The sequence below is a fragment of the Mustelus asterias genome, chromosome 11 (assembly GCF_964213995.1).
Source record: "Mustelus asterias chromosome 11, sMusAst1.hap1.1, whole genome shotgun sequence".
NCBI classification, from domain to species: domain Eukaryota; kingdom Metazoa; phylum Chordata; class Chondrichthyes; order Carcharhiniformes; family Triakidae; genus Mustelus; species Mustelus asterias.
The window spans coordinates 28,175,604-28,199,541 of record NC_135811.1 but is presented as its reverse complement, the minus strand read 5'-3'; the positions used below and the strand labels follow the sequence as shown (position 1 = coordinate 28,199,541).

Sequence of the window (23,938 nt, the reverse complement as noted above, 5' to 3'; positions counted from 1 at the left end):
GATGGCCATTTGGCCCATCGTGTCTGCACTACCTGAATGAACAATTCATTTTGTGCATTACCCACCTTCTACCTATAGCCTGAACATTCTTCAATTTTTGTTTCCTCACTGAGTTTCAATGCAAGATATTTTACCTAAAAATGATAATATACTGTCTAGCTAGCCACCAAGAGATCGGCAGAATAAAAATGCCCATGACAATTTCCCAATTAATTTCTCTTCTCTGCAGAGAAACACTTAGTCTTCACTCGTTGCCTCTCACCAGTAGATGCAACTCCATCAATGCTAAAATAGTTAGGTTGTGTGCTATTTGCTATCGCACAGCAACTTGGAACACCAAATACAATGGGCCATCTTCACAGCAACATGTTTAACACTAAACACATCCTGCAAAATATTGTATTCTGTCATATAGTCTGGAAACATAAAAAATAGGTTTAATTTCATGTCTGCGCTGCAGCCTTTTAAATGAATTTGAAAATGGTTTTCAGTGGCTAGAAAGTGTTATTTGCTCAAACATCAGTTGATTGGCAGTGGGGTGCCCATTCTTGGAAGGAAGTCCTGTTGGATGAATTGGTTGACAGCTCTCGAACCCACACACACCGCTGCAGTGCTCTGCCTGGAACTAAGTTCTGGGACCATTAGAAAGGTGGGAGGGTAGAGAAGTGGTGGGAGGGTAGGGAAGAGAAGAGAAGAGGATGATCGCAGCATTGAGGAGTAGGCTGGGTGTACAGGAGGGAGGGAGGCCCGACGCTCCAAGATCCTGGAAAGGAGGGCACCCCAACTCTGATTGAGGCACCCCCACCTCCCTCCTCCGCCCTCCTTCCTGCTGCAGATGGAGAACGTTTTTTTTTCCTTCTGGTTCCCTCTCACCCTATCCCCACCCACTCCCGCTGGCCTAAAAATTGAGGCTGGGCAGGAAAAGGCCATTAAGTGGCCATGTAAGAGCCATAATGGGTGAAAGGGCAGGTTTCCCACCTGAAACCCTGCCTGCCCAAGCGTGAAATTGAGTCTGTGTTTGGGCTAAAGAGTTTCCAAGGGGGACTCCCGTTCATTTGATTTTATGGCGCCACCACCTCAGAACCCGCCTTGGGAGAACATAAAGTTCTGCCCCGTCAACGATGTGGGTCCTTGCTCTACAGAAATTGTCCGGCATGCAGAGGATGTGGGCTTTGCTGGTAAGGCCAGCATTTATTATCCTTCCCCAATTGTCCTTGTAAAAATGACAATGAGCCAACTTCTTGAATGTAACCAAGTAGCTTACTAGGTCATTCCAGAAGGCAATTAAGAGTTAACGGCATTGTAGGTCTGGAGTCATGTAGAGGCCAGATCATGTAAGGAAGGACTTTAGAGATGGGGTTTCTATGGCAATCCGATCACCGTCACTGATACTAGCTTTTTGTTCCCCATGTTATCACTGATACTAACCTTTTGTTCCACATTTTATTTAATTAATTGAAATTAAATTCACCAGCCTCCATACTGAGATTTGAACATGTCTTCATAGTATTAATCCAGACCCTGGATTGCTACTACATGATGTGGAGATGCCGGCGTTGGACTGGGGTAAGCACAGTATTTGCTACCAAATAAACCTGTTGGACTTTAACCTGGTGTTGTGAGACTTCTTACGTTGCTACTACATGACAGAGGAAGCATTCAGCCATTGAGTCTGCACCAGCTCTTTCATTGAGCAACTCAGTTAGTTGCACTACCCCATGCTTTCCCTGTGTCCCTACAATTTTTTTCCAGTAACCCTATTCTAACCCCTTTTGAAGGCTGCAACTGAACTGTATACACCACACTATTAGTTGCCCTCCCTTTCTCCATGCAGCAATGCACCGAGACTGCAAGAAAAACTTGCATTTGTGTAGCACTTTTCACAATCACTGCTTTACAGCCAATGAAGTGTATTTGAAGTGTGTAGTCGCTGTTGCAATGTAGGAAACATGCACTTAAAATATCCCCACTTTAAACTTGATTCATTGTTTCATGACATTTCTGCCCAACAGCCTTTACCTCCAATTTATCTGGGCCAGGTCCATCAATTCACTTAAATTAGCCCTTTTCCAATCAAGTATTTTTATTCTATATTGTTCCTGCCCTTCCAATAAGCCTTACAATAAATACTATGATCACTATTCCAGAGATGCTCCCCAATTGTGACATTCTCACCTTAACCCATTTTAAAGTAAAGTTTATTTATTAGTCACAAGTAAGGCTTACATTAACACTGCAATGAAGTTACTGTGAAATTCCCCTTTTTCCTCAAGGCTAAATCCAGCAAGGCATTCCTTAGGCAAGAAACATGCAAGTTTAAAAAAATCTCCCAAACACTTAGAGAAGTAGATGTAGATTGCCATCTGCACTGTGAAAAGTAGTGTTATTGTGAAAAATACACATCCTGGATCTATAACTGAGCTCAGCCAGGAGAAAGCTGCACGCAAATGTATTTATACAAATGCAAAAAGTTCCCTAGCTTTGAAGTTTTTAGTACTTTGGGAAGCTCGCCTACCATAAAGACTTTGTAGTTAGCTTACAAAAGGTTTAAGCGATCCAATTACTTATTGCATGGTATGTTATTTCAGAACCAGAATTTGGTGAACACCGTTCAAATTATTTTTTGTAATACTTTTGCTTTGCTAACACAATGATCCCAATATTTTAAAATAAGTGCCTTATGTAGGAGATGCACGAGTAATTGAACTGCTTCATTTTAATCATTATATGTAGACCAAAGTAGCACAAAATAAATACACAAGCACAGGGCTCTTTTCTGACTGGGTTCAGCCCAAGATCCAATGATACACCATTTCCAGTGTTCACATTGTGCTGCACTGAATAGCAAATTCCACACCTAGTTTCAGAGTAGCAAGTGTAGCATATGTCAGCCTTGGAATGCTGATCAGGCACTGAAAGTGATAGAAAACAAGACTGCCTAAATTAGGAGCATCACTAATAAAAACTACAGTAATGGACACAGTGAGAAATATCAGAGATGAGGTACAGTAGGGGCTGACCAAAAAATTGGGCATGAAAATTGGAACAGAAGTTCTGTTCCTCATTAAGGGCGGCACAGTGCTGCCTCACAGTGCCAGGGACCCGGGTTTGATTCCCAGCTTGGGTCAGTGTGTGGATTCTGCACGTTCTCCCCACGTCTGCGTGGGTTTCCTCCCGCAGTCCAAAAGATGGGCTGGTTAGGTGCATTGACCATGCTAAATTCTCCCTCAGTGTACCCGAACAGGCGCTGGAATGTGGCGAATAGGGGATTTTCACAGTAACTTCATTGCTGTGTTAATGTAAGCCTACTTGTGACATTAATAAACTAATCTAATACAGAAGTAGGGGAGTCACACAGGATCAAGCAGAAGGCCATTACCACTGACTTAACGAGATAAAATAGAAAATATTCTTTTCATAGCCTTAAGAATTGCAATGTTGCCATGAAGCGCCGTCACATTATGGGGGCAATTTCTAGTCTCAAAGCACAGCAGTAAAGAATATTTTACAGTTGGGTTCTGTAAGGTCAACATCTTTAGGCTTTTCTTTTGAAAAATGGCCTACTAGTACCTTTTTGTTGTAAAGTGAAGATTACACACACGACACATGACTGAACTCTCAACCATTTTTACATTTCTCACCAAATCCTGTGCAGTGGCGAAACCAGAAACAGATATGTTTTACCACATAGTCAAATGTTTACAACGCCTTAATTATTCGATACACTGAGTCATTCAGAGACAAACAGTTCTAAAATCTGTTAAAGGCTTACAGAAGAATAAACTTGCAGCTTATTTCTTGTCGAATCATAGAATCAATAAGGCATGGAAGGAGGCCATTTGGCCCATCGTCTCTGCAGTGGCTCTCCAAACAAGCATCGTCACATAGTGTCATTCGCCTGCCTTTTTCCCATACCTCTCCCAAGATAGTGATACCCTCTATAACCCCTCAGGGCTTAAAATTTAATCCACTACATTTCAGTTGTTGCAAATTATTAAAAGTGCAGTAGATTGTGTATCATGAATTCTTCTACAGAAACTACTGTAATCATAGATAGAAGGATGTCACAGTGTAAGAACAAACCAAGTTTTAACCCTGCCTTGCTAAATGAATTGCACCTTGTTGTATACACCACATTAATACCTTCCATTTAAGCAGAAAGAGGAATTAACTTACATGCTAGATTTGATAGCTCAAAGGGATCAAATGAAAAGGAAAGTATATTTTCTGCATAACTTTTCTTCCATAGTTTGGTACCAGTATCTGCGTTCCAAAGAACAATGTAGTTTGGTGGATGAATCGCTAATAGGAGGTCTCGAGAGGCATCCTGGTTCCACAGCCACTCCATGTCTATTAGCAAGAAGGAAACAGAAAATGTTAGTAATAGTGTTTCCTTTTGGCTTGAGAACAAGAACGTGGATGACCTTTAAGTAAGACAGAATATGATTTAATCAGGCAATTTAAAGAAATATCATATAATAGAGGCACAACTATTCAGCATGCCAACACCTTTTGGACCTGGTTTGACTACATATCAGGCTAATGAGTAAATATGCCTCCCTATTGAACGTAAAATGTACAGTGTGAAACAGGCAGAAATCCATCATTAATTCATATATTTACAAAGTCATCACTCTACAATCCAAGTTTATCTTCCATGGTAAGCTTTTAATTAAAAACAAACACACTGTTGTTAATTACTTCAGTGTGTAATTTTCTTTACTTATCATTTCATGAGTCGATTATTAAAGGCAACTTAGCTCAAGGGGTTAATAATACAATGCCAACTAATTAACTGTTTCCTTTCCACCACACCCAAAGAAAATATAAAATGTACAGAAATATCCGTTACATATTACTGGGAAATTGAAAGCAAAGAGCAGCTGAATGTCAGAGAACTGCTAAATTAGGCTTTGTTGTCAGGATTATTAAATTTCCAGCATAGCATACCTTTTATAGGAAATGTGCATAGTGTAGCTGTGAGCGCTTGCAAGCATTTCTATTGCGCATTCATGAAATATCATGTTTTTTGGACAATGTCAATCCATCAACAACCTGCCTAGACTCTAACCCTCCAAAGTCTAGAGGAATGTTAAATCCTTTTACTATTTCACCGTTTCCCATTTTGGACCCAGACCTTTCAGTCATAGTCATAGGGGTTTGCAGCATGGAAACAGGCCCTTCGGTCCAACTTGTCCATGCCGTCCTTTTTTTTTAAAGACTCCTGAAGTAATCCCAATTGCCCACATTTGGCCCATATCCCTCCATACATGTAACTGTCTAAATGCTTTTTAAAAGACAAAATTGCACCCGCCTCTACTACTACCTCTGGCAGCTTGTTCCAGCCACTCACTACCCTCAGTGTGAAAAAATTTTGGATCTCTCCCCTCTCACCTATGCCTCAGTGGGGCATTCCAACATAGTTCAAGACCAAACCAGTATTTTGCCTGAGATGTTTCGTGCTGATGATTTTACAAAAAGGCCTCCGTGAAGTCTTCAAGTAGCAATTCACAAGTATAAATGCGATACAAAAAATCCCAATTCACCAAAGTGGAACAAATAATAGCACCGTATTTGCACAACATGGTTTTACATGGATTTTCAAGTGCTGCCGGACTTCTGGACCCAGGGTATCAGCAATAGAATTTTGTATCAAGTCAAGCATTTTCAGTTGAATGTTGTAGTAAAAGCCTATCGATCAATTTCAGTACTCCATAATTTGTCGACAGTATAATCTGCTAAAACTCAGTCAAACATATTACTTGATTATCTACACATATTTCACCGAACAACAAGATAAATGTTTGACCAGTCTCATAAATCCAACCATAGGGTCAACATCTATTGACTAAAACCATAATTCAGATAGTTTATTCTTCACAAATGAAAATATTTAATGTCCCACAAAGAAGACCGGGTCCAAAATGGTAAATAGTAAAGTGATAAAAGGATTTACCATTACTCCAGACTTTGGAAGTTTAGAATTTAGTCTGGTTATTGATTGACATTGATCATCTTGAGTATTATTCTAACAACTTGTATGTATATAGCATCAACATGTAGAAATGCCCCAAGGTGCTTCTCACACCTGCAAAGAAAAAAATGGACGGCAAACCAAAGGAGACAGTATGGAGGATGAGCAAAATTTACTTCCGCCTCCGTAATATCACCTGATTCCCAGCACTCAGCTCATCTGCTGTTGAAACCCTCACCCCTACCTTTGTTATCTCGAGAATTGTCTATTCCAATGCTCTCTTGGCTGGCCGCCCACCTTTCACCCTTCGCAAACCTGTGCTCTTCCAGAATCTGCTGCCTGTATCTTAACTCCCTCCAAGTCTCTTTAAACCATCAACTTGTGCTTGCTGACCTACACCTACTCCTCCTCAAATCCAAAATGCTCATTCTTGTTTTCAATTCTCTTCATAGCCCCAATGTCTAACCTTCTCCAGCCTGAGAAGCCTTTGAGATCTCAGCATTCTTCCAATTCTGTTTATTGTGCTCAAGGGAAAGTCAGTGGAGAGTTTAAAAATAATTAATGTGACTTGTACATCCAAACAAGCAGGGGAAGTAGAGCAGTAAGTACTGAGAGTAAATATAAAAACAGCAAAAGATGCATACAAATTCATAACAAAGCAACCAAAAAAAGCACAACCTTCTTCCTCATCTCAAATAACCTGGCTGTAATTGGAAAAGACTGCGAGCAAAGTATGCAGGTGGGAAACCTGACACTCAAGTTCTGATACAAGGTGGGGTGAAGCTTTGTTCGGGCAGCAGGATCAAAAGCTGGGACGGTATGGACATATTGTCCTCATTCGCTAATAATCCAACTGTTTGCAATCTTTTAGGCCATGTGATTGATTTGTGTCCCCCCCACAACCTTGCTGATGTTTGTCGGAGTGCATTTTGGAAGGCGGTGGTGTCTCTAATCGTAACAATGCACAGGTAAATACAAAAGAAATAAATGCCACAATGCCTTGCTATAAGTGGTTCTCATTGGTCCAGCCCAAGGATCCAGAATACTGACTGCTGATATTCACCTGATATTGATGAGGAAATCACTTGAGAACGTACATGACAGCTTGATGATGTTTGTAGGTGTCAGTCAGTAATTCACAAGTTGCAACAAACTTATCACGTACAGAGTGGACCAGTGTGGAGAAATTATACAGAACTTCGTCTTTCAAAGTTTACTAAAAAATAGCCAGCAAGGATTTGATTTGATTTATTGTCACATGTATTAACAGGTGAAAAGTATTGTTTCTTGCGCGCTATACAGACAAAACATACCATAGAGAAGGAAAGGAGTGCAGAATGTAGCGTTACAGTCATAGCTAGGGTGTAGAGAAAGATCAACTTAATGCAAGGTAAGTCCGTTCAAAAGTCTGACAGCAGCAGGGAAGAAGCTGTTCTTGAGTCGGTTGGTACGTGACCTCAGACTTTTGTATCTTTTTCCCGAAGGAAGAAGGTGGAAGAGAGAATGTCCGGGATGCATGGGATCCTTAATTATGCTGGCTGCTTTGCCGAGGCAGCGGGAAGTGTAGACAGAGTCAATGGATGGGAGGCTGGTTTGCGTGATGGACTGGGCTACATTCACGACCTTTTGTAGTTCCTTGCGGTCTTGGGCAGAGTAGGTGCCTTACCAAGCTGTGATACAACCAGAAAGAATGCTTTCTATGGTGCATCTGTAAAAGTTGGTGAGAGTCGTAGCCCACATGCCAAATTTCCTTAGTCTTCTGAGAAAGTAGAGGCTTTGGTGGGCTTTCTTAACTATAGTGTTGGCATGGGAGGACCAGGACAGGTTGTTGGTGATCTGGACACCTAAAAACTTGAAGCTCTCGACCCTTTCTATTTCATCCCCATTGATGTAGACAGGGGCATGTTCTCCTTTATGTTTGCTGAAGTCAATGACAATCTTCTTCGTTTTGTTGACATTGAGGGAGAGATTATTGTTGCCACACCAGTTCACCAGATTCTCTATCTCATTCCTGTATTCTGTCTCGTCATTGTTTGAGATCCGACCCACTACGGTGGTGTCGTCAGCAAACTTGAAAATCCAATTGCAGGGGAATTTGGCCACAGTCATAGGTGTAGAAGGAGTATAGTAGGGGGCTGAGAACACAGCCTTGTGGGGCACCAGTGTTGAGGATTATCGTGGAGGAGGTGTTGTTGCCTATCCTCACTGATTGTGGTCTGTGAGTTAGGAAGTTCAGGATCCAGTCGTAGAGGGAGTGCCGAGGCCCAGGCCACGAAGTTTGGAGATGAGTTTCGTGGGAATAATAGTGTTGAAGGCTGAGCTGTAGTCAATAAATAGGAGTCTGACATAGGCGTCCTTGTTATCTAGGTGTTCCAGCGTTGAGTGCAGGGCCAGGGAGATGGCATCTGCTGTGGACCTGTTGCGGCGGTAGGCAAACTGTAGTGGATCCAGGTAGTCCAGGAGGCTGGAATTGATTCGTGCCCTGACTAACCTTTCGAAGCACTTCATAATGACGGATGTCAAAGCCACCGGCCGATTGTCAATAAAGCACGCTACTTGGTTTTTCTTCGGTATCAGGATGATGGTCGTCTTCTTGAAGCAGATAGGGACCTCAGATTGTTGTAAAGAGAGGTTCAAGATGTCTACAAATACCTCCACCAGCTGATCTGCGCAGGATCCGAGTGCATGTCCGGGTACCCCATCTGGGCTAGTTGCTTTCCGTGGGTTGACCTTCAAGAAAGCTGCTCTGACATCTGCAATGGTGATCCCAGATGCAGGTTCATCCAGGGCTTCCAGGGTGGAGAGCATGCTCTCGCTGACTTCTTGCTCAAAATGGGCGTAGAATACATTGAGCTCATCAGGGAGAGGTGCATTGGAGCCGGCGATTTTACATGCCTACATCTTGAAGCCTGTTATGTCTTGCAGACCTTGCCATAGTTGGCGGGGGTCAGAGTGGCTAGCCTGGGACTCTAGCTTGGTCCGGTATTGTCTTTTGGCATCTTTGATGGATCTCCTTAGATTGTATCTGGCTTTCTTGTACAGACAGTAAGAAGTCTGACAACACCAGGTTAAAGTCCAACAGGTTTATTTGGTAGCAAAAGCCACACAAGCTTTCGGAACAGGCTGTCCCTTCGTCAGGTGGGTGGGAGATCTTGTATAGGTCAGTGTCGCCTGACTTGAATGCCTCAGATCTGGACTTCAGCAAGCAGTGGGTGGGTAGCGGAAGAGATTGAACTTAAAACCTTACAGTGCAAAAAGATCATTCGGCCCATTGTACTAGTGCTGTCCCTTGGAAAGAGCTATCTACAAGAATCATGTAGTCATGGTCAGTTTCAATCTGTTTTTATTTCAGATTTCCAGCTTCTGCAGCCTTTTGGCTTTATTTACAGCAGTTTGAAAGCAGCTCTTAAAAGGGCTGCACTTCATACCCAAAAATTGGCACCACCAACAATGCAACGTTCCCTCCGTATTGCTGTTATGTCAACCTAGCTTATGTGCTAAGGCCACTAAAGTGGAGCATGTATCCACAACCTTGTGACTCGGCAGTGTGGCGGCATTCGACAGGGTACAGAAAAGATTCACAAGAATGGTTCCCGGGTTAAGGGACTTCAATTTAGAGGATAGACTGAAGAAGCTAGGGCTGTTCTTCTACGAGAGGAGAGGGCTGAGGGGAGATTTGATGGGGGTATTCATAATCATGAGGGATCTGGACTGAGTAGATGGGGAGAGGCTGTTCCCATTGGTGGAGTGATCAGAGACCAGAAGGCACAGATTTGGGACAGCTGGTAGGGGAAGCAATGGCAACATGAAGAAAACTTTTTTCATGCATCGAATGGGGTTTGTCGTCTCCTCCCTGGAAGTGTGCTGGAGGCAAATTCAGACATCGGATTCAGATGGGAATTGGATCATTATCCGAAGGGGGAAAAAATGTCAGGGCTCCTGGGGAATGTCAGGGTGAGTTGTTCTTGCAGAGAGCCAGAATGATCATGAAGGGCTGATTGGCCTATTTCTTTGCTGTATCCATTCTATGGTTCTGGCCTCTTGCATATTCTTAATTTTAGTTGCTCCTCTATTAGCAGTCAATAGCTTTCAGACACCCTGGCGTAAGTTCCAGAATTCCCTCCCTAAACCTCTCTACCATTCTACTTCTCTCTCTGTCTTCCTTCAAGATCCTCCTTAAAACCTATCTCAATGACCAAGCTTTTGATTATCTGTCTTGATGTCTCCTTCTGTCCTTCAGTGTTAATAATGTTTTCATTGAAACCGCTTCTGTTAAGCACCTCCAGACATGTTGTTACATTAGAAATACTATATAGAATGAGGTGTTGTCAACATCAGGTGAGTCTATCAAAGGATCTGTTTCCCTTTGACCCGAATTTAATTTTGTTTTTTTCTTAAAGAATTTCTTGGTGCTGTCCTGCCAGTGGAAGCTACTCTCATCTCTTCTCTGGCATTCAGCTCATTTTCCTTTCTGGAACAAGATTGTGATGAAATCTGCAGCCAAGTGTGATGGAATTAAGGAGAGAAGCCACCATTCCGCAAAGAAGATACAAAATGAATAGATTATGAGACAGCCCAAACCCCTACTGTATAAAACTCACAAATAGTATGTAAATGACTGAAAATTCAACAGGAACTCAACTTGATAACATATGATCTATGGATTTTAATATAAATTTTTTATTCTGTATAATAAAGATTGTATAGTGAAACGTTCATAATTCTGAAAACATGCTATTATTTTTTAATGATTGTACATAATTGTTATGAATTATGATTACTTGTATTGTCATCACAACTCAGCACATGTCGCATGATGATTATTTTTTGATAAACCAATTATCTAATTATCCAAGTGGCTCGAGCAGGACCTGAACTACTTACAAGTGATTGGGTGCCACTAGATGGCACTACTGATGACTTTTAAATGCACTTTACTGCCATCAGCAGGTCCTTAATGGGACATTAACTGGCTAGATTTGACTCACTTTGTGAACTGGACAATCTTCCATTCTGTCATATAAATGCGAGCAACATAAGTACAGCAGCAGCTTGGCTAAAGGAGGTACTACCTCTAGAGCATAGGTCTTACGTAGAAACATTGGAGCAGGAGGAGGCCATTCGGCCTTTTGCGCCTGCTCCACCATTCATTATGATCATAGCTGATCATCTAACTTAATAGCCTGATTCCGTCTCCCCACCATATCCTTTGATACTCTTCACCCCAAGTGTGATATCTAACTGCTTCTTGAAAATCTGTGATGTTTTGGCTTCGACTACTTTTGGCCTCTATTTCTTAGTCTTCCATATTAATGTGGGATATTGTCTTGGTCCAAGGTTAAAATTAGTTGGGCACTGGCATCTATAATGTTTACTTCTTCGAACAGAGCCAGAGCAGGATTGTCAATACAACATGTGTGGTTGAAGACAGTTAGTAAATATTTTGCCCTTGTCCCTTGCACTCGCATGCTGGGCCCTATCATAGTTGAAGATGGAGATATTAGTGAAAGCTCCACCTCCCGATAGTTGCTTGTTGCAGCAAAATTGGAGAACTTTTACTCATTTTCAAATATAGTGCAACTAAATTACAATCCAGCCAACAGTGAGAATATGGTAGTTCAAAAAACAATTAAAAAGCATTATCCTTCCATCAAAGTGAGCCACTGTAGCACCATTAAATCTGTGACAATCCAGTTAGGGGCCAGTAACTTTGTGTTTAAAGTAGATTAGGGTTGAAATCCCAGGTTCTTAGAAAGAGAATAAAGCAGCAAGATTCCACATTTTTTAAACATGCAAAATAAACCTTACTATACAAAGTCAGAATAGTAAAACACTTTGTAATATCCATCTTAAACGCCAACATTCAGAATTAAAATGAGGTACATGACAATTAACAAGCAAACTGTGGTTGAACACATTACACTGTTCAATGAATGGTAGATACAATCAAGATGTGGAGATGCCGGCGTTGGACTGGGGTAAACACAGTAAGAGTTTTAACAACACCAGGTTAAAGTCCAACAGGTTTATCCAACAGATACAATCAAGACAGATCCCACGGATTTCTCAGCAACCCACCCAGATGTCAGTGCCCTCTGAGAGTAATCCAATCTCATTAAAAATCTGTTTCCCTCACGAGGGGTTTCAAGTCTTCGCTTTCAAAGATCTAGCCTCTGAATTCCCTCCAAATGTCCCTCCAACTTGGATTTCCTTAATGACTGCTCACATCCTGATGGTTTAATTTTTTCCCGAGATTACATTCCACTGGCTTCCCAAGATTGCACTCCTGCACTGACTCATGGGCACAACTTCAGCTCTTCAGCCATGCAGAGCAGAACACCACTACTCTTAAAGGTTACTTTGCCCCGAGGGCCCACAGCATGGAGTTACCGACCTGCCGTTGCCTTTTCGGCTCTCCAGGGCACATCCCAAGTCCTCACTACCTGGAGCCAGCCAACAGGAGCACTTGTGCTGCTTGCAGCATCTTCTTCAGCCCCCCCAAAATCTGCTGGTTTATCTTTCTAATAGTTTCTAGCAACGGTCTCCCTCTCTGGGTTCCTTCTCTCTGTGTCCCAGTACTCCGTTTGTTATTGCGCCAAACTGGGTCCCATGATTGGTGTTTTTGCACTATACAGACGCACTGCCCAATCCTGCAGCTATCAAAACACCCAAAACTGAGCATTCATGACTTGTCACCCACACATGTGCCAGAACTCTTGGGCCTACCAGAAAATGGAGTCCTCGGCCTCCGTCTGGAACATTGCAAGTTCACTAGAACAAACTTCAATATGTAAGCCCTCAGGTTAGTGACTCAAACAAAAAAATAGTGAGAATTAGCAGAAGCTCTTAAAGTGAAATGCTTCCTGTTGCATAGATTCTCGATTTGAACTTCTGAAGCTAGCTACAAAGATCAGCAACAGAGAATACTCCATGACAGCATCATCATACTGTATTTATGTAGAACTCAGAAAGCTTGCACCACACTGCCTTTTACCATGATGCTTACCTTGAATGGGTTTGGTGTATTCCTGAATCTCACAACGAGCTGCTCCTGTAGCCACATCCCAAACTATGATCTTTCCTACGGTGTCTGCAGATGCCAGTCTCAGGGAATAGGGAGAGCCAATACTGTGGTGGTAGTTTTCTCTAGCCCACTTTACCTGTTCAAATTAAAGCAGACCCTAGAATTAGGCAAAAAAAACTGGAAAATGTTAGAAATATAGTGGCTCAATCAGCATCTGTAGAACAGGTGAGTTTGAATATATTGGGTATGTAATTCATCAGAATTTAATTCAAACTTGTTAGTCATTAGACAGTAGGTCCAATAAGCACTAAAGCAAAGACCAGCAGATTAAAACTAAACATGCTAGATGGAATATGCCAGTTAGAATCAGCGACTGAAATACCTCTACATGAAACTATCTGTTCAGAACAATAAGCATGAATACATTCACCTGAATAAGATCCTCCAACATCACCAACACTATGCCACAAGAGTTTATCAGCAAGTATGTTGAAAAATATTGAGGATTCTGTAGGTCCTGGATTAATATTTGTGATCCACAGTTTTAAAGATAATTGCATAGACTTTAAAAACGTAGAATTAGCCTCTGGTGACAGTAGCATCTTCAGGACTCTCTTTAAACAAGGAACACTAGAACTCCATTAAACGCAATGGTTTATTGGAAGGAAAGTTTTATTATGAAGTTAGGTTAACAGTATTCTCTCCCATTCTCTCCCCCCCTCCCCCCTACTTTTTTACTATACTGGCTGCCGGAAAGCAGGGTAGTTTAAAAGGGCCCAGTTGTAGCGGGATCCCTCTTTTTAACTCCACTGGGCTTATTTTAGGTTTGGTTCTCCATTACCCAAACCCCACCAATGCCCGAGTGATTCTCTCTCTCGCCGATGGAACAACAGCCACCTTGCGCCTACTTCACTAGAGTAGCGCTCCCAAGAGAGAGAAAAGGAAACTGCTGCCTACCCACTACCTGGCAGCCTTTCCTGAGTGGGCGGTTTCGAAGCGCCCAGGGTACCGTTCTAGACTCCGGAATTATGGTAAGGGATATTTAATATTGTGACTTGGTCAGAGATCGTTGGTGAGAAATTGAAAAGATCAAAACGGACTCCAATGGAAGTCAAAGATATATATATATTTGTTAAAACATCAAGGTCAAGATCACCAAACACCAGGAAAACAACACACAATGCCTTATGCTCTATAAGACTATAGCTATGGAAGGAATACTAAAACGGACACAACGAGAATGCTTACTTTACACACGTTTACCAGTGTCTTAAACTATGAAAGGTGCATGCAAAAGCCTCCCCCCCCCCCTTTTCCCAAAGCCTCATCCACTATGATGATCTCGGGAACTTCGTGAATTACCGGAGGATACTCACAATCCTAGTTTAAATTGCTCAGTGGGCTTCGGGCTGCGTGGAGACGAACGAGAGGCAGCCAGAAACAGGAGAAGAGAGTGGAGAGAGGAGAGCCAGAGCTTGCTTGTCCCTTTTTAAAACCTGAACCAGTGATTCTCTCACACAAAACAGTTTCTGATCATTGATAGTTTCGATTGACTGGGACAAAAAGGGCCGGAACTGTCGAGACCGCCCTTAATTGACATTTTAATATCTTTTAAATGTTCTCTGAATCATCCTGATTGGAATCCCATCAGCGAGCTGAGTCATTGATGTTGTCTGTGGATGGAATGATCTCTGTTCTCATTGTCTTGCTGCTGGGCTATTTACTCCTTGTCTGCTGGTCATGGTTTCTCCTTTGTTTCCTGTTGATGAGATTATCCCTGTCTCGACCTTCTCGTTATTCCCAGCCTCTTGCATATTCATGTGGCTATAAAGGTTCCTGACAGCCAGTCGGCCATTTTCCTTATCCCTGGGTTTTTTAATCATGGAGGATTTGCCCTAAAACTTACACAGTGAACATGAAAGACTAGGGAGAAGGTAAGTGCATGGAATTTGGAGGGCCCAGTTGGGTTGGAAACTGAGAACCGGGCCCACTGATTGGCAAGTCCTATGATGCTGAGGGTCGGGGAATCCCACGGGTGGGGGTTGTTTACCGAGAGGAGTGGGGGATCCAAAATGTGAGAGGTGTCATGTGGCCTGGATGTTTAAAATAGCTAAATTGAATATAGAAGTGGTTTTGTTCTTTCTAACTCTTTCAGAGTAACTATTGGTGTAAAACCGGCAGAATCACCTGAAGTTAGCGATTTAAATCACGCTATCAGGGTTCTCATCCCGGCACAATCGTTCAAGGGAAGCTAGCACCTCTGGGCAAATGTCTGGGAACATTCAAGAGGAATTTACTTCCCTGTATATCTTTGGGGTACCCTCCAAAATTCGACGCTGGGGAAAGAGCCAGGAAGTTCCGGGCCAATATTATATGCTCCTATGCAACATTTGACTACCAGTTAGAAAACAAAAGCCCACAGATTGCGTTATCATAGAAAGTAGCTTCCCATTTGTATAATTTTAAAGACGGAATGCTATTTCCCAACCCAAGAGGGGATGTCTTCCAAGTAAGATTCTCACTTTCCCTGCAATGATGGCCCATCATTTCACAACTCCATTCACAGCCACAGCTGCTCTGTTAATAGAAAATACGAGAGCAGCCCGGTGGATCTTGAAGCAGTTATCATCACCCCTACTCTCACTCCAAGCAAAAGTAAAGCAGAACACATCACATAAAAACAGTTCTGACCAACATTACTTAGAACAAAACATTTACATCAGCACAAAAAAGCACTCCTATCTTCCAAGATCTAACATGCAAATTAACATCAATTCAACTAATAGAAAAATGCTAGCCCCTGTGCAGCAGCCAATTGGATTAATTATACAGATGGTACAGCCAGATAAGAAAGAAGTCTGAGCCTATAATTTGCAATCCCACCACATTTTTTCCACATTTAGTCCCCTTGAATTGGTTTAGTGAGAATAAATGTTACCCCTATGGTTGATAATTATACAAGTCAGATGTTGCAAATAAGGCAGGATCCCTTTCAGTCCTGACTCCAAAGAATGTATGGTATCTTTCGACTGCCTCAACATAGCAACCAGATATACACCATTCATTTTTGTTGTGTTCTTTACTTCCCAAACACTGGGGAATATTTTTTCAGGATGGATTTTTAAGTCTCTAAAATTAACTGGCCATGGGTGAGCAAATAGTAAATCCTCTTTAGCCATAATAATGATCAAACCACAATCCTACAATTACCAATATTAATTTTTATGGAGATTCATCCATTTGTGAATCCTTCGCACCTTCACCAATGCTGACCAATTTCACACTGGCGTATCAAACATTGTAAGTAATGTTACTTAACTGATTTTCCCCAGACTCCTTTAGCCACACACAGTAAACAGACCACAAGTTAATAACTATGTTATCCTGATATGCTCTCTTTCTCTGATCTTCAGTGGATACTTCAATACTGCAGATCCCCTCATAAAAGCAACTGGAGAACATTTAGACCTCTGATGATGGCACTCATTAATAGGATCCCTAAAAAAATCACCAGATCCTCTCCAATTATGAGCCTCATTTTGGTTTAATGTTAACTATACTTTCCAGCATAATCATCATATTTCAGTGCACAAGTTAATAGCTTTGAGGACAAAAACAGCTATAGAAATACAAGCAAACTATTTTGTTACCATCTGCTGCTCATTTGTCACATCCTTCTACGAACTTATTCATTTCTCTCCAACCATGTGAATTATGCTGAGAACATCACAGATCATTAAAGAGCACAACAATCAATCAAATCTATTAAATCACTAGCTTTGTTTGAATGACAAGCATGGTGCAAAATATCACCACTTGATGATATGCATAATTAAAATCTGATTAGCAGTTGATGAATGTTGACTGGTAATTTTTCAGAACAGCGTTAACTGCTTACTGGGAGCTGCCAAACACTGCAACAGAAGCAATGCACTGCAAACGCTAGCAATCTGCATTTTGTTAGATTTCAGCTCCAACTCAGAACACTCAGGAGGCCAGGCGTAATCTTTGGATCAGGAATGGTGGATAAATATTTCATATCAATGGTCCAAAACATTAACCGTACCTTCCTCTCTCCAAAGTTGCTGCCTGACCTGCTCAATGTTTCCAGCATTTTCCACCAAACGCCAAATCCATGGTTAGCCCCACAATCCAATTGTAAAATAAATATTCAACGGCACTTACAGAATGAATTACTGCACATTATTTTATGCCCCGTAAGTTCTGAAAATGAAAACACAAAGGCCTGGATTCTGCTGAAATATTCACCCACCTCCACAGTGGATCTGTGAATAGGTTCAGCAACTGTATATCTCCTTAGCCAATCAAATTAAAGAATCTGAATCAGGAACTGGAAGCTTGAATATTTAAATCAATGTAAAAATCATGTAAGAGTTTTTTTTTCAATCTCCAACAATAATTAAAATCTGAAGGAATGAGAGACTCCACGGGAGTAAAAGTAATTTTTTTTCGAGCCCAGAGTGATTGGCAGTAATTTAAGACTCATCACTCTCCTACAATTTCCCTCAGACTTGAATGCACAAACCCTGACTTTTACTGACATGTTCAGTGGGTATCTATCATGCAAGACCTCAACATCACACCTTTGCATGTCTTTCAATGTTGAGTCTTCACCAAAGCACTGGTATAACAGGGCAACTTGGACAGCAACTTTCAGATTTCTGTGTTTAACTGTGCACGTGCATACATCAGAAGTTGTCCAACTTACTCCTTAATAACAATAAGCAGTGTTGAAACAGGAGGACAGGGCTCGACCATTCAGCCCCTTGGGTTTGCTCTGCCATGCAACAAAACATTGGCTGATCTATCTTAGCTACACCTTCATGCGCGAGCTCCATTTCCCCCAATTCTCGTGGTATCGAAAAATATTTTGATCTCTGACGAATATATTCCACGATTGATCATCCTGAGCTCTCTGGGTTAGAGAATTCTGAAGCTTCACAATGCTTTAAAATTAAGAAATTTCTCAGAATAACAAAGTTTATGACACAGAAAGAGATCACTTGGTCCCTCATGTATGCGCCAGTCAAAAAAACAAGCCCTCCCTAGCCTAATCACACTCTCCAGCATTTGGTCTGTAGCCGAACCTTATCCCCGTCCTAAGTAGCTAACCCTTTATTGTGCAATGGTGACCACTAGTTCTAGATTCTCCAGGCAGGAAAAACATCCTCCCAACATCCTGGAGACCAAGCCCTTTAAGATTTTGCATCTCTCAGTGAGATACTTTTTCATTCTCCTGAACTCTAGGGAATATGACAGAATCACAGAATGGTTATAGCACAGAAGGATGCCATTCTGCCTGTTGTATCTTTGCTAGCTCCCTGAAAGAACAACTCACCTAGTGCCAAAATCCCATCTTTCCCCATAGCCACACAGATTTTTCTTCTCAAATAATCCAATTCCCTCTTTGAAGGCCTGGATTGACCCTGCCTCTACCATACTCTCAAGCAGTGCATTCCAGATCCTAACCACACGCTGAATGAGAAAGCTTTTCCTCATCGTTGCTTGTTTTGCCAATTACCTTAAATCTGTGCCCTCTGATTCCTGAACCTAGCAGCAATGGGAATAGTTTCTTTCCATCTACTCTGTCCCGAAACCTCATTATTTCGGACACCTCTAATAAATCTCCTCTCAACCTTCTCTTCTTCAAGGAAAACAGTTCCAACTTCTTCAATTTATCTATTTAACCGAAGTTGCTCGTCCTTGGAACAATTCTTGTGAATCTTTTCTGCACTCCCTGTAATGCCTTCACATCCTTCCTACAATATTGCGTCCAGAACTGGATGCAATACTATAGTTGAGGCAAACCATGATTTACACAAGTTTAGCATAGCTTCATTGCTTTTGTACTTTATGCCCCTATTAACAAAGCTTAGGATACTGTATGCTTTATTAACCACACTCTCAACCTGGCGTGCCACCTTCAATGATTTATGCACATATATTCTCACCAGTTTATCACTCGTGAAACTGAAAGATAAGTGGAAATGCTGAGTTAAAGGAGCACTGTGCTTTAATATTAGACGAAAGCCATTTATGTTTAAAAAAATTGCTAAAATGCTTCCTTTTAACATTTGCTAGCAGTGAGATCCAATTATTTGCTACTAATATATTACATTGTTACAGGAGTGCATGTAATAAATTGGCTGACACACTTCAGATCTCCCTTTCTAAATGGTCAAGTTTTAACTGGAAAGAAAGGAAAAGAACTGGTATTATCCTTGATAACAGATAGCAATATGATCGGAACCTAACACAAACAATGGCCAATAGTGATTACCTTTACAACATTTGCTTTGTGCCGTTCCAGAACCTGAATTGTTTGCGACGTGCGTGGATCGATAATCAATACAAGTGAATGACAGCCATGGGCAATTAAACCTTGCCAACCCCTGGAAGAAAAAAGGTGCAATTAATTATTTAAAGATAGAAAACAACACCGTGTGTAAAACATGCCCACAAAAACTTTCCGCCAATTCAGGAACAAAGCTCTTATACTTCCAAATTAAGCTGCCAATCAATGGTATACCAAAAAATAAAATACATCATTGCCTGAATTCAATAAAAATGACTGTATGGATATCAAAAATTTGTTATGGTTACTATTCTGGTTGTGGTTAGCACTGCTGCCTTATAGCACCAGGGTTCAATTCCGGCCTTGGGTCACTGCCTGTGTGGAGTCTGCACGTTCTCCCCCTGTCTGCATTGGTTTCCTCCGGGTGCTCCGGTTTCCTCCCACAGTCCAAAAGACATGCTGGTTAGGTGCATTAGCCATGCTAAAATTTCTCCCTCAATGTACCTGAACAGGTGCCAGAGTGTGGCGACTAGGGGATTTTCACAGTAACTTCATTGCAGTGCTGATGTAAGCCTACTTGTGACACTAATAAATAAACTTTAAACTGGTTTCTCAATTACCTTTAGGTTGTAAGTTACAATATATAAATTAGAGATGAGCGCAAAGATCATTATTGAATGATGGAATGTATGGTCTACTGCTGCTCCTATTTCTTATGTTGTATGTTGAATTATAGATGCCACGCTTATCCAAAAAACATGCCCAATATAACAAGTACAGCCTTGTTAACCTCAAGTTGCACAGCTCACTGGGAGAAAATATTTTTCAGACAGCTTTTTGTCTCTGATTCTGTCCATGTCACACGCATGCTCTAAGCGCCACTGTCTTGGGCAGAATACTAATTGGGAGCTGGCAATGTAGGGCATGATTAGATTGCACTCTAAGCGATATAGAACTGTCAAGTGCGGCTTGTAGTCAGCAGTATCTATTTTATACTACAAACTCCAAATTGCCTGAGAAAAAGGAGCATGTATTCATAGAAGCATGAACGTTGCTCACAAACAGTATATTTCAAATGGTTTCCTGAACATTAAAAAAGCCTCTACTTAATGTTATACGGTGGCCAGTAAGTTCAAGGGAACCTTAAAACGTTTTTAAACCTAGCTTGGCACCACACTGAAATTAGACCCCTGAAAGGGTTAATAATCACACAAGTTTAAAAATCACATAAGCTGCAAGACCGAGAAAACCACAAGTTTTGATTTAAGTAGACCCAGATAAGTGTCAAGGACCATAAAGCTACACACAAGACCTCCACTGAATTATGCACAGCTGCAGCTTTTAGTGTCTGTTCTAACAAGAGACAATTGGACAGGGGAGTTGATATGCCACAGGTTAGAAAGATAACTTCATAATTGTGTGAACAGAAATACGTGCTTGGTGATATTATAATTAGGTAGACATGCACAAGTTGTAATTGGGCAACTGTATCCTTATGTCACCTTATGATAGCTGTGAGTGGAAATAGATTTAACTTTGGCGCAAATGTACATCTTTGATTGGTACGTGATAATTTATTGTTACTGGATCTTAACTATGAATGTCTGTGTAATTCCTGGATTGGGGCCTCTCCTTAATGAACCACTAGTTGGAGCATTGGGGCCAGCCCGTACTACAGTTTGGAAGAAAGGCATTACCTGAAACTCCAAGAGTCTTCGTCGGGTTTTCTCGAGAATGAGTGAAGTACACTATCGCTGAATAGTTGTATTTTTCTCCCTAACAATCCCACATGTGGTTAATTCCAAGTAGTGCCTGGTGACTCCCGATCAACAGCATTGCAACTCAGTGCCTTCCTATCAGAATTGGACCAGCACCTGCCTTTTTTCATCTTTTCTGTATCACTGCAAGCAGAAACTCTCTTTATTGCGCTATGAGGAAGACTGCATCAGCATCTTAAGCCAGCACCGCTAATCCAGAGTTCCACTTATAAGTGGTGGTGAACTAGCACAATCGGCCCCTTAAACCAACACTTCTTTCGTCCAGTTTTTGGAGTTCACAATATAAAACAGGTGCTGCTGACTACAAACCATTCTTGGCAGTTCCATGCGTCTTAGAATGCAACATCATTTTGATATCGACCTCTCGTAGCCAAAATCACTGTAAAGTCCTAAGCACTGTTTCAATTGATGCCCGAATTGAACATATCCTCACTCATAAAATTACCAATAAAAGGATGAGAACACAAATCTCTCCATTATGCAGATATCTAATTCTGAGCTGACAACAGATAAATTAATTATCACCACAAGTGGCACAAGACAACATTAGGACTTCCGTTTGGAGGGCCCAGAAGTTATTTGGTAAAAGGCAAATAATTTCTGACACTAACTACTGATGGAAGAAAATGTAATTGCTAGATTTATAATACTCTACAGGTTAAAGTCAGGTCAGCATTTCAATATGAAGCTGGCTAATAGGTTTAAAGCAATGCAGCTTACAAAAACAGAAACAGAACAAAAAGAAAATTGCTGGCTTCAGTTCACAGGATCTGACATTAAAAAGCTCCAGAACTGTTACAGGAGTTTGCAAGATCAGAGTGCCACTACTCAACAGTTAAACAATAAGCTCCCTGCACTAAAAGGACTAAAACTGGAAATCTAATTACAACCTTTTGGAAGGACATTTTGAAAAAAAAAGTTCCATGAATTAAGTATTTAGAAGTCACACAACAAAATAATCAGTGACTCGACATTTAATGTCTGCAAGTACTAACAGACTATGGAAAGACATTTCGCTTGCCACACTGCATCATCACAGCAGATTTTGCTGTCAAAATCTGAGCCAATAATGATACAACAGTTTCAGGCAAGGGAAAAAAGCATTTTTGTTGGTGAAAATCCCAAAGTTCCTGCCCTCTCCACCATTAGGTTTGCAAAACATAAGAACATAATATAAGAACTAGGAGCAGGCAATTTAATCTCCCGAGCCTGCTCTGCCATTTAATACAAGGATGGCTGATCTCGCCTCATCCTCAACTCCACTTACCTGCCCATTGGCCATAGCCCTTCAAATGCTTACTAATTAAAAATGTGTCCACCTCTTCCTTAAATTTACTCAATGTTGCAGCATCCACATAGCTCTGGAGTAGTGAATTCCACAGACTCACGACCCTTTGAGAGAAGTAATTTCTCCTCACCTCAGCTTTAGGATAAGGGGTGGTAAATTTAAAACAATAACCCCTTGTTCTGGATTGCCCTACAAGAGGAAACATCCTCTCCACGTCTACTTTGTCAAGCTCCCTTATCATCTTGTACACCTCAATTAGATCTCCTCTCACTCTTCTAAACTCCAAGGAGTAAAGGCCTAAACTGTTCAATCTCACTTCGTAAGACATACCCTTCGTCTTTGGAATCACTCTACTGAACCTCCTCCAATGCAACTGCATCCTTTCTCAAATAAGGTCACCAAAACTGTACACAATATTCTAAGTGAGGTCTCACTAATGGTTTGTGCAGAAGCAACAATAAAAACTTCATTACTTTTATATTCTATTCCTTTCGCAGTAAATGCCAATATTCCATTTGCCTTTCTTATTACCTGCTGTACCCGCATACTAATTTTCTGGGATTCATGCACGAGGACATCCAGATCCCTCTGTACCGAAGCACTCCGAAGTTTCTCTCCATTTAGATAATAATTTGCCTTTCTATTTTCCTGTCAAAATGGGTAATCTCACACTTACCCATGTTAAACTCCATCTGTCAAATTTTGACCCATTCACTTAACCTATCCGTAATCATTTGTAAATTTCTTATTTCATTGTCGCAACTTACAATCCCACTTATTTTAGCGTCATCTACAAAGTTGGCTTTGGTACCCTATCCCTGCATCCCAGTCATTAATATAGATTGAGAATTAGCTGGGGCCCGAGGACCAAATCCTGTGGCATCCCACTTGTTATATCTTGCCAACCAGAGCATTCCACTGTATGGTTCACTAAGATTCACATTCCAATCATTATTCTGTAAATTGAGTTTGTGTCTTTATATGCCCTGTTTATATGCCCACTTACCCGACGATGGAGCAGCGCTCCGAAAGCTAGTGGCTTTTACTACCAAATAAACCTGGTGTTGTCAGACTTCTTATTGGTTCACTATCAGCAGCCATTAAATGCCCTGAGATTGCACGTATTTGCACAATAAAATACAAACTAAATGTGCCACAGATATTTAAGGCTAGCAATTATAAGCAGAGGTTAACAAATTAACAAATGTTAATGACTGTTAATCAAGCCCTCTGAACATTGAAATTATTATTTGATTTAAAATTAACTGCAAGTGCGAAATATTGAGGTTCAATTGCTTTTAGATGATAAAAATGTCAACTTTAATTTATTTTTCTAACGTTTCTTCTATCGTTTTCACTCTCTCTGACATTTCAAATCTCAACCTTTCTTCTCATACCTGATTTGACATTAAATTCACTCCTGTCAATTCACCGTCCTTCTCAGTTCCTCTGCTATTTATTTCTCTATATAAATCTCACGAGTTACGGGAATATCCTGTTGTGTCAGGTCACAGATGTCCTTTTTCAATGCTTCCGATACTTTCATCAGCTACGTGGA

At 41.1% G+C, this 23,938-nt stretch overlaps 1 protein-coding gene across 1 annotated transcript in view; it reads right to left on the bottom strand.

Moving 5' to 3' along the window:
- The window catches only part of wdr11 (WD repeat domain 11), a 115,117-nt gene that overhangs the window by 82,568 nt on the left and 8,611 nt on the right, over positions 1-23,938 (bottom strand). The window contains exons 2-4 of the mRNA XM_078223335.1: positions 19,300-19,411; positions 12,981-13,134; positions 4,177-4,350 (exon numbers count right to left, since the gene is read on the bottom strand). Coding sequence (XP_078079461.1) covers positions 4,177-4,350; positions 12,981-13,134; positions 19,300-19,411 — 440 coding nt within the window. The remainder of the gene's footprint in view (positions 1-4,176; positions 4,351-12,980; positions 13,135-19,299; positions 19,412-23,938) is intronic.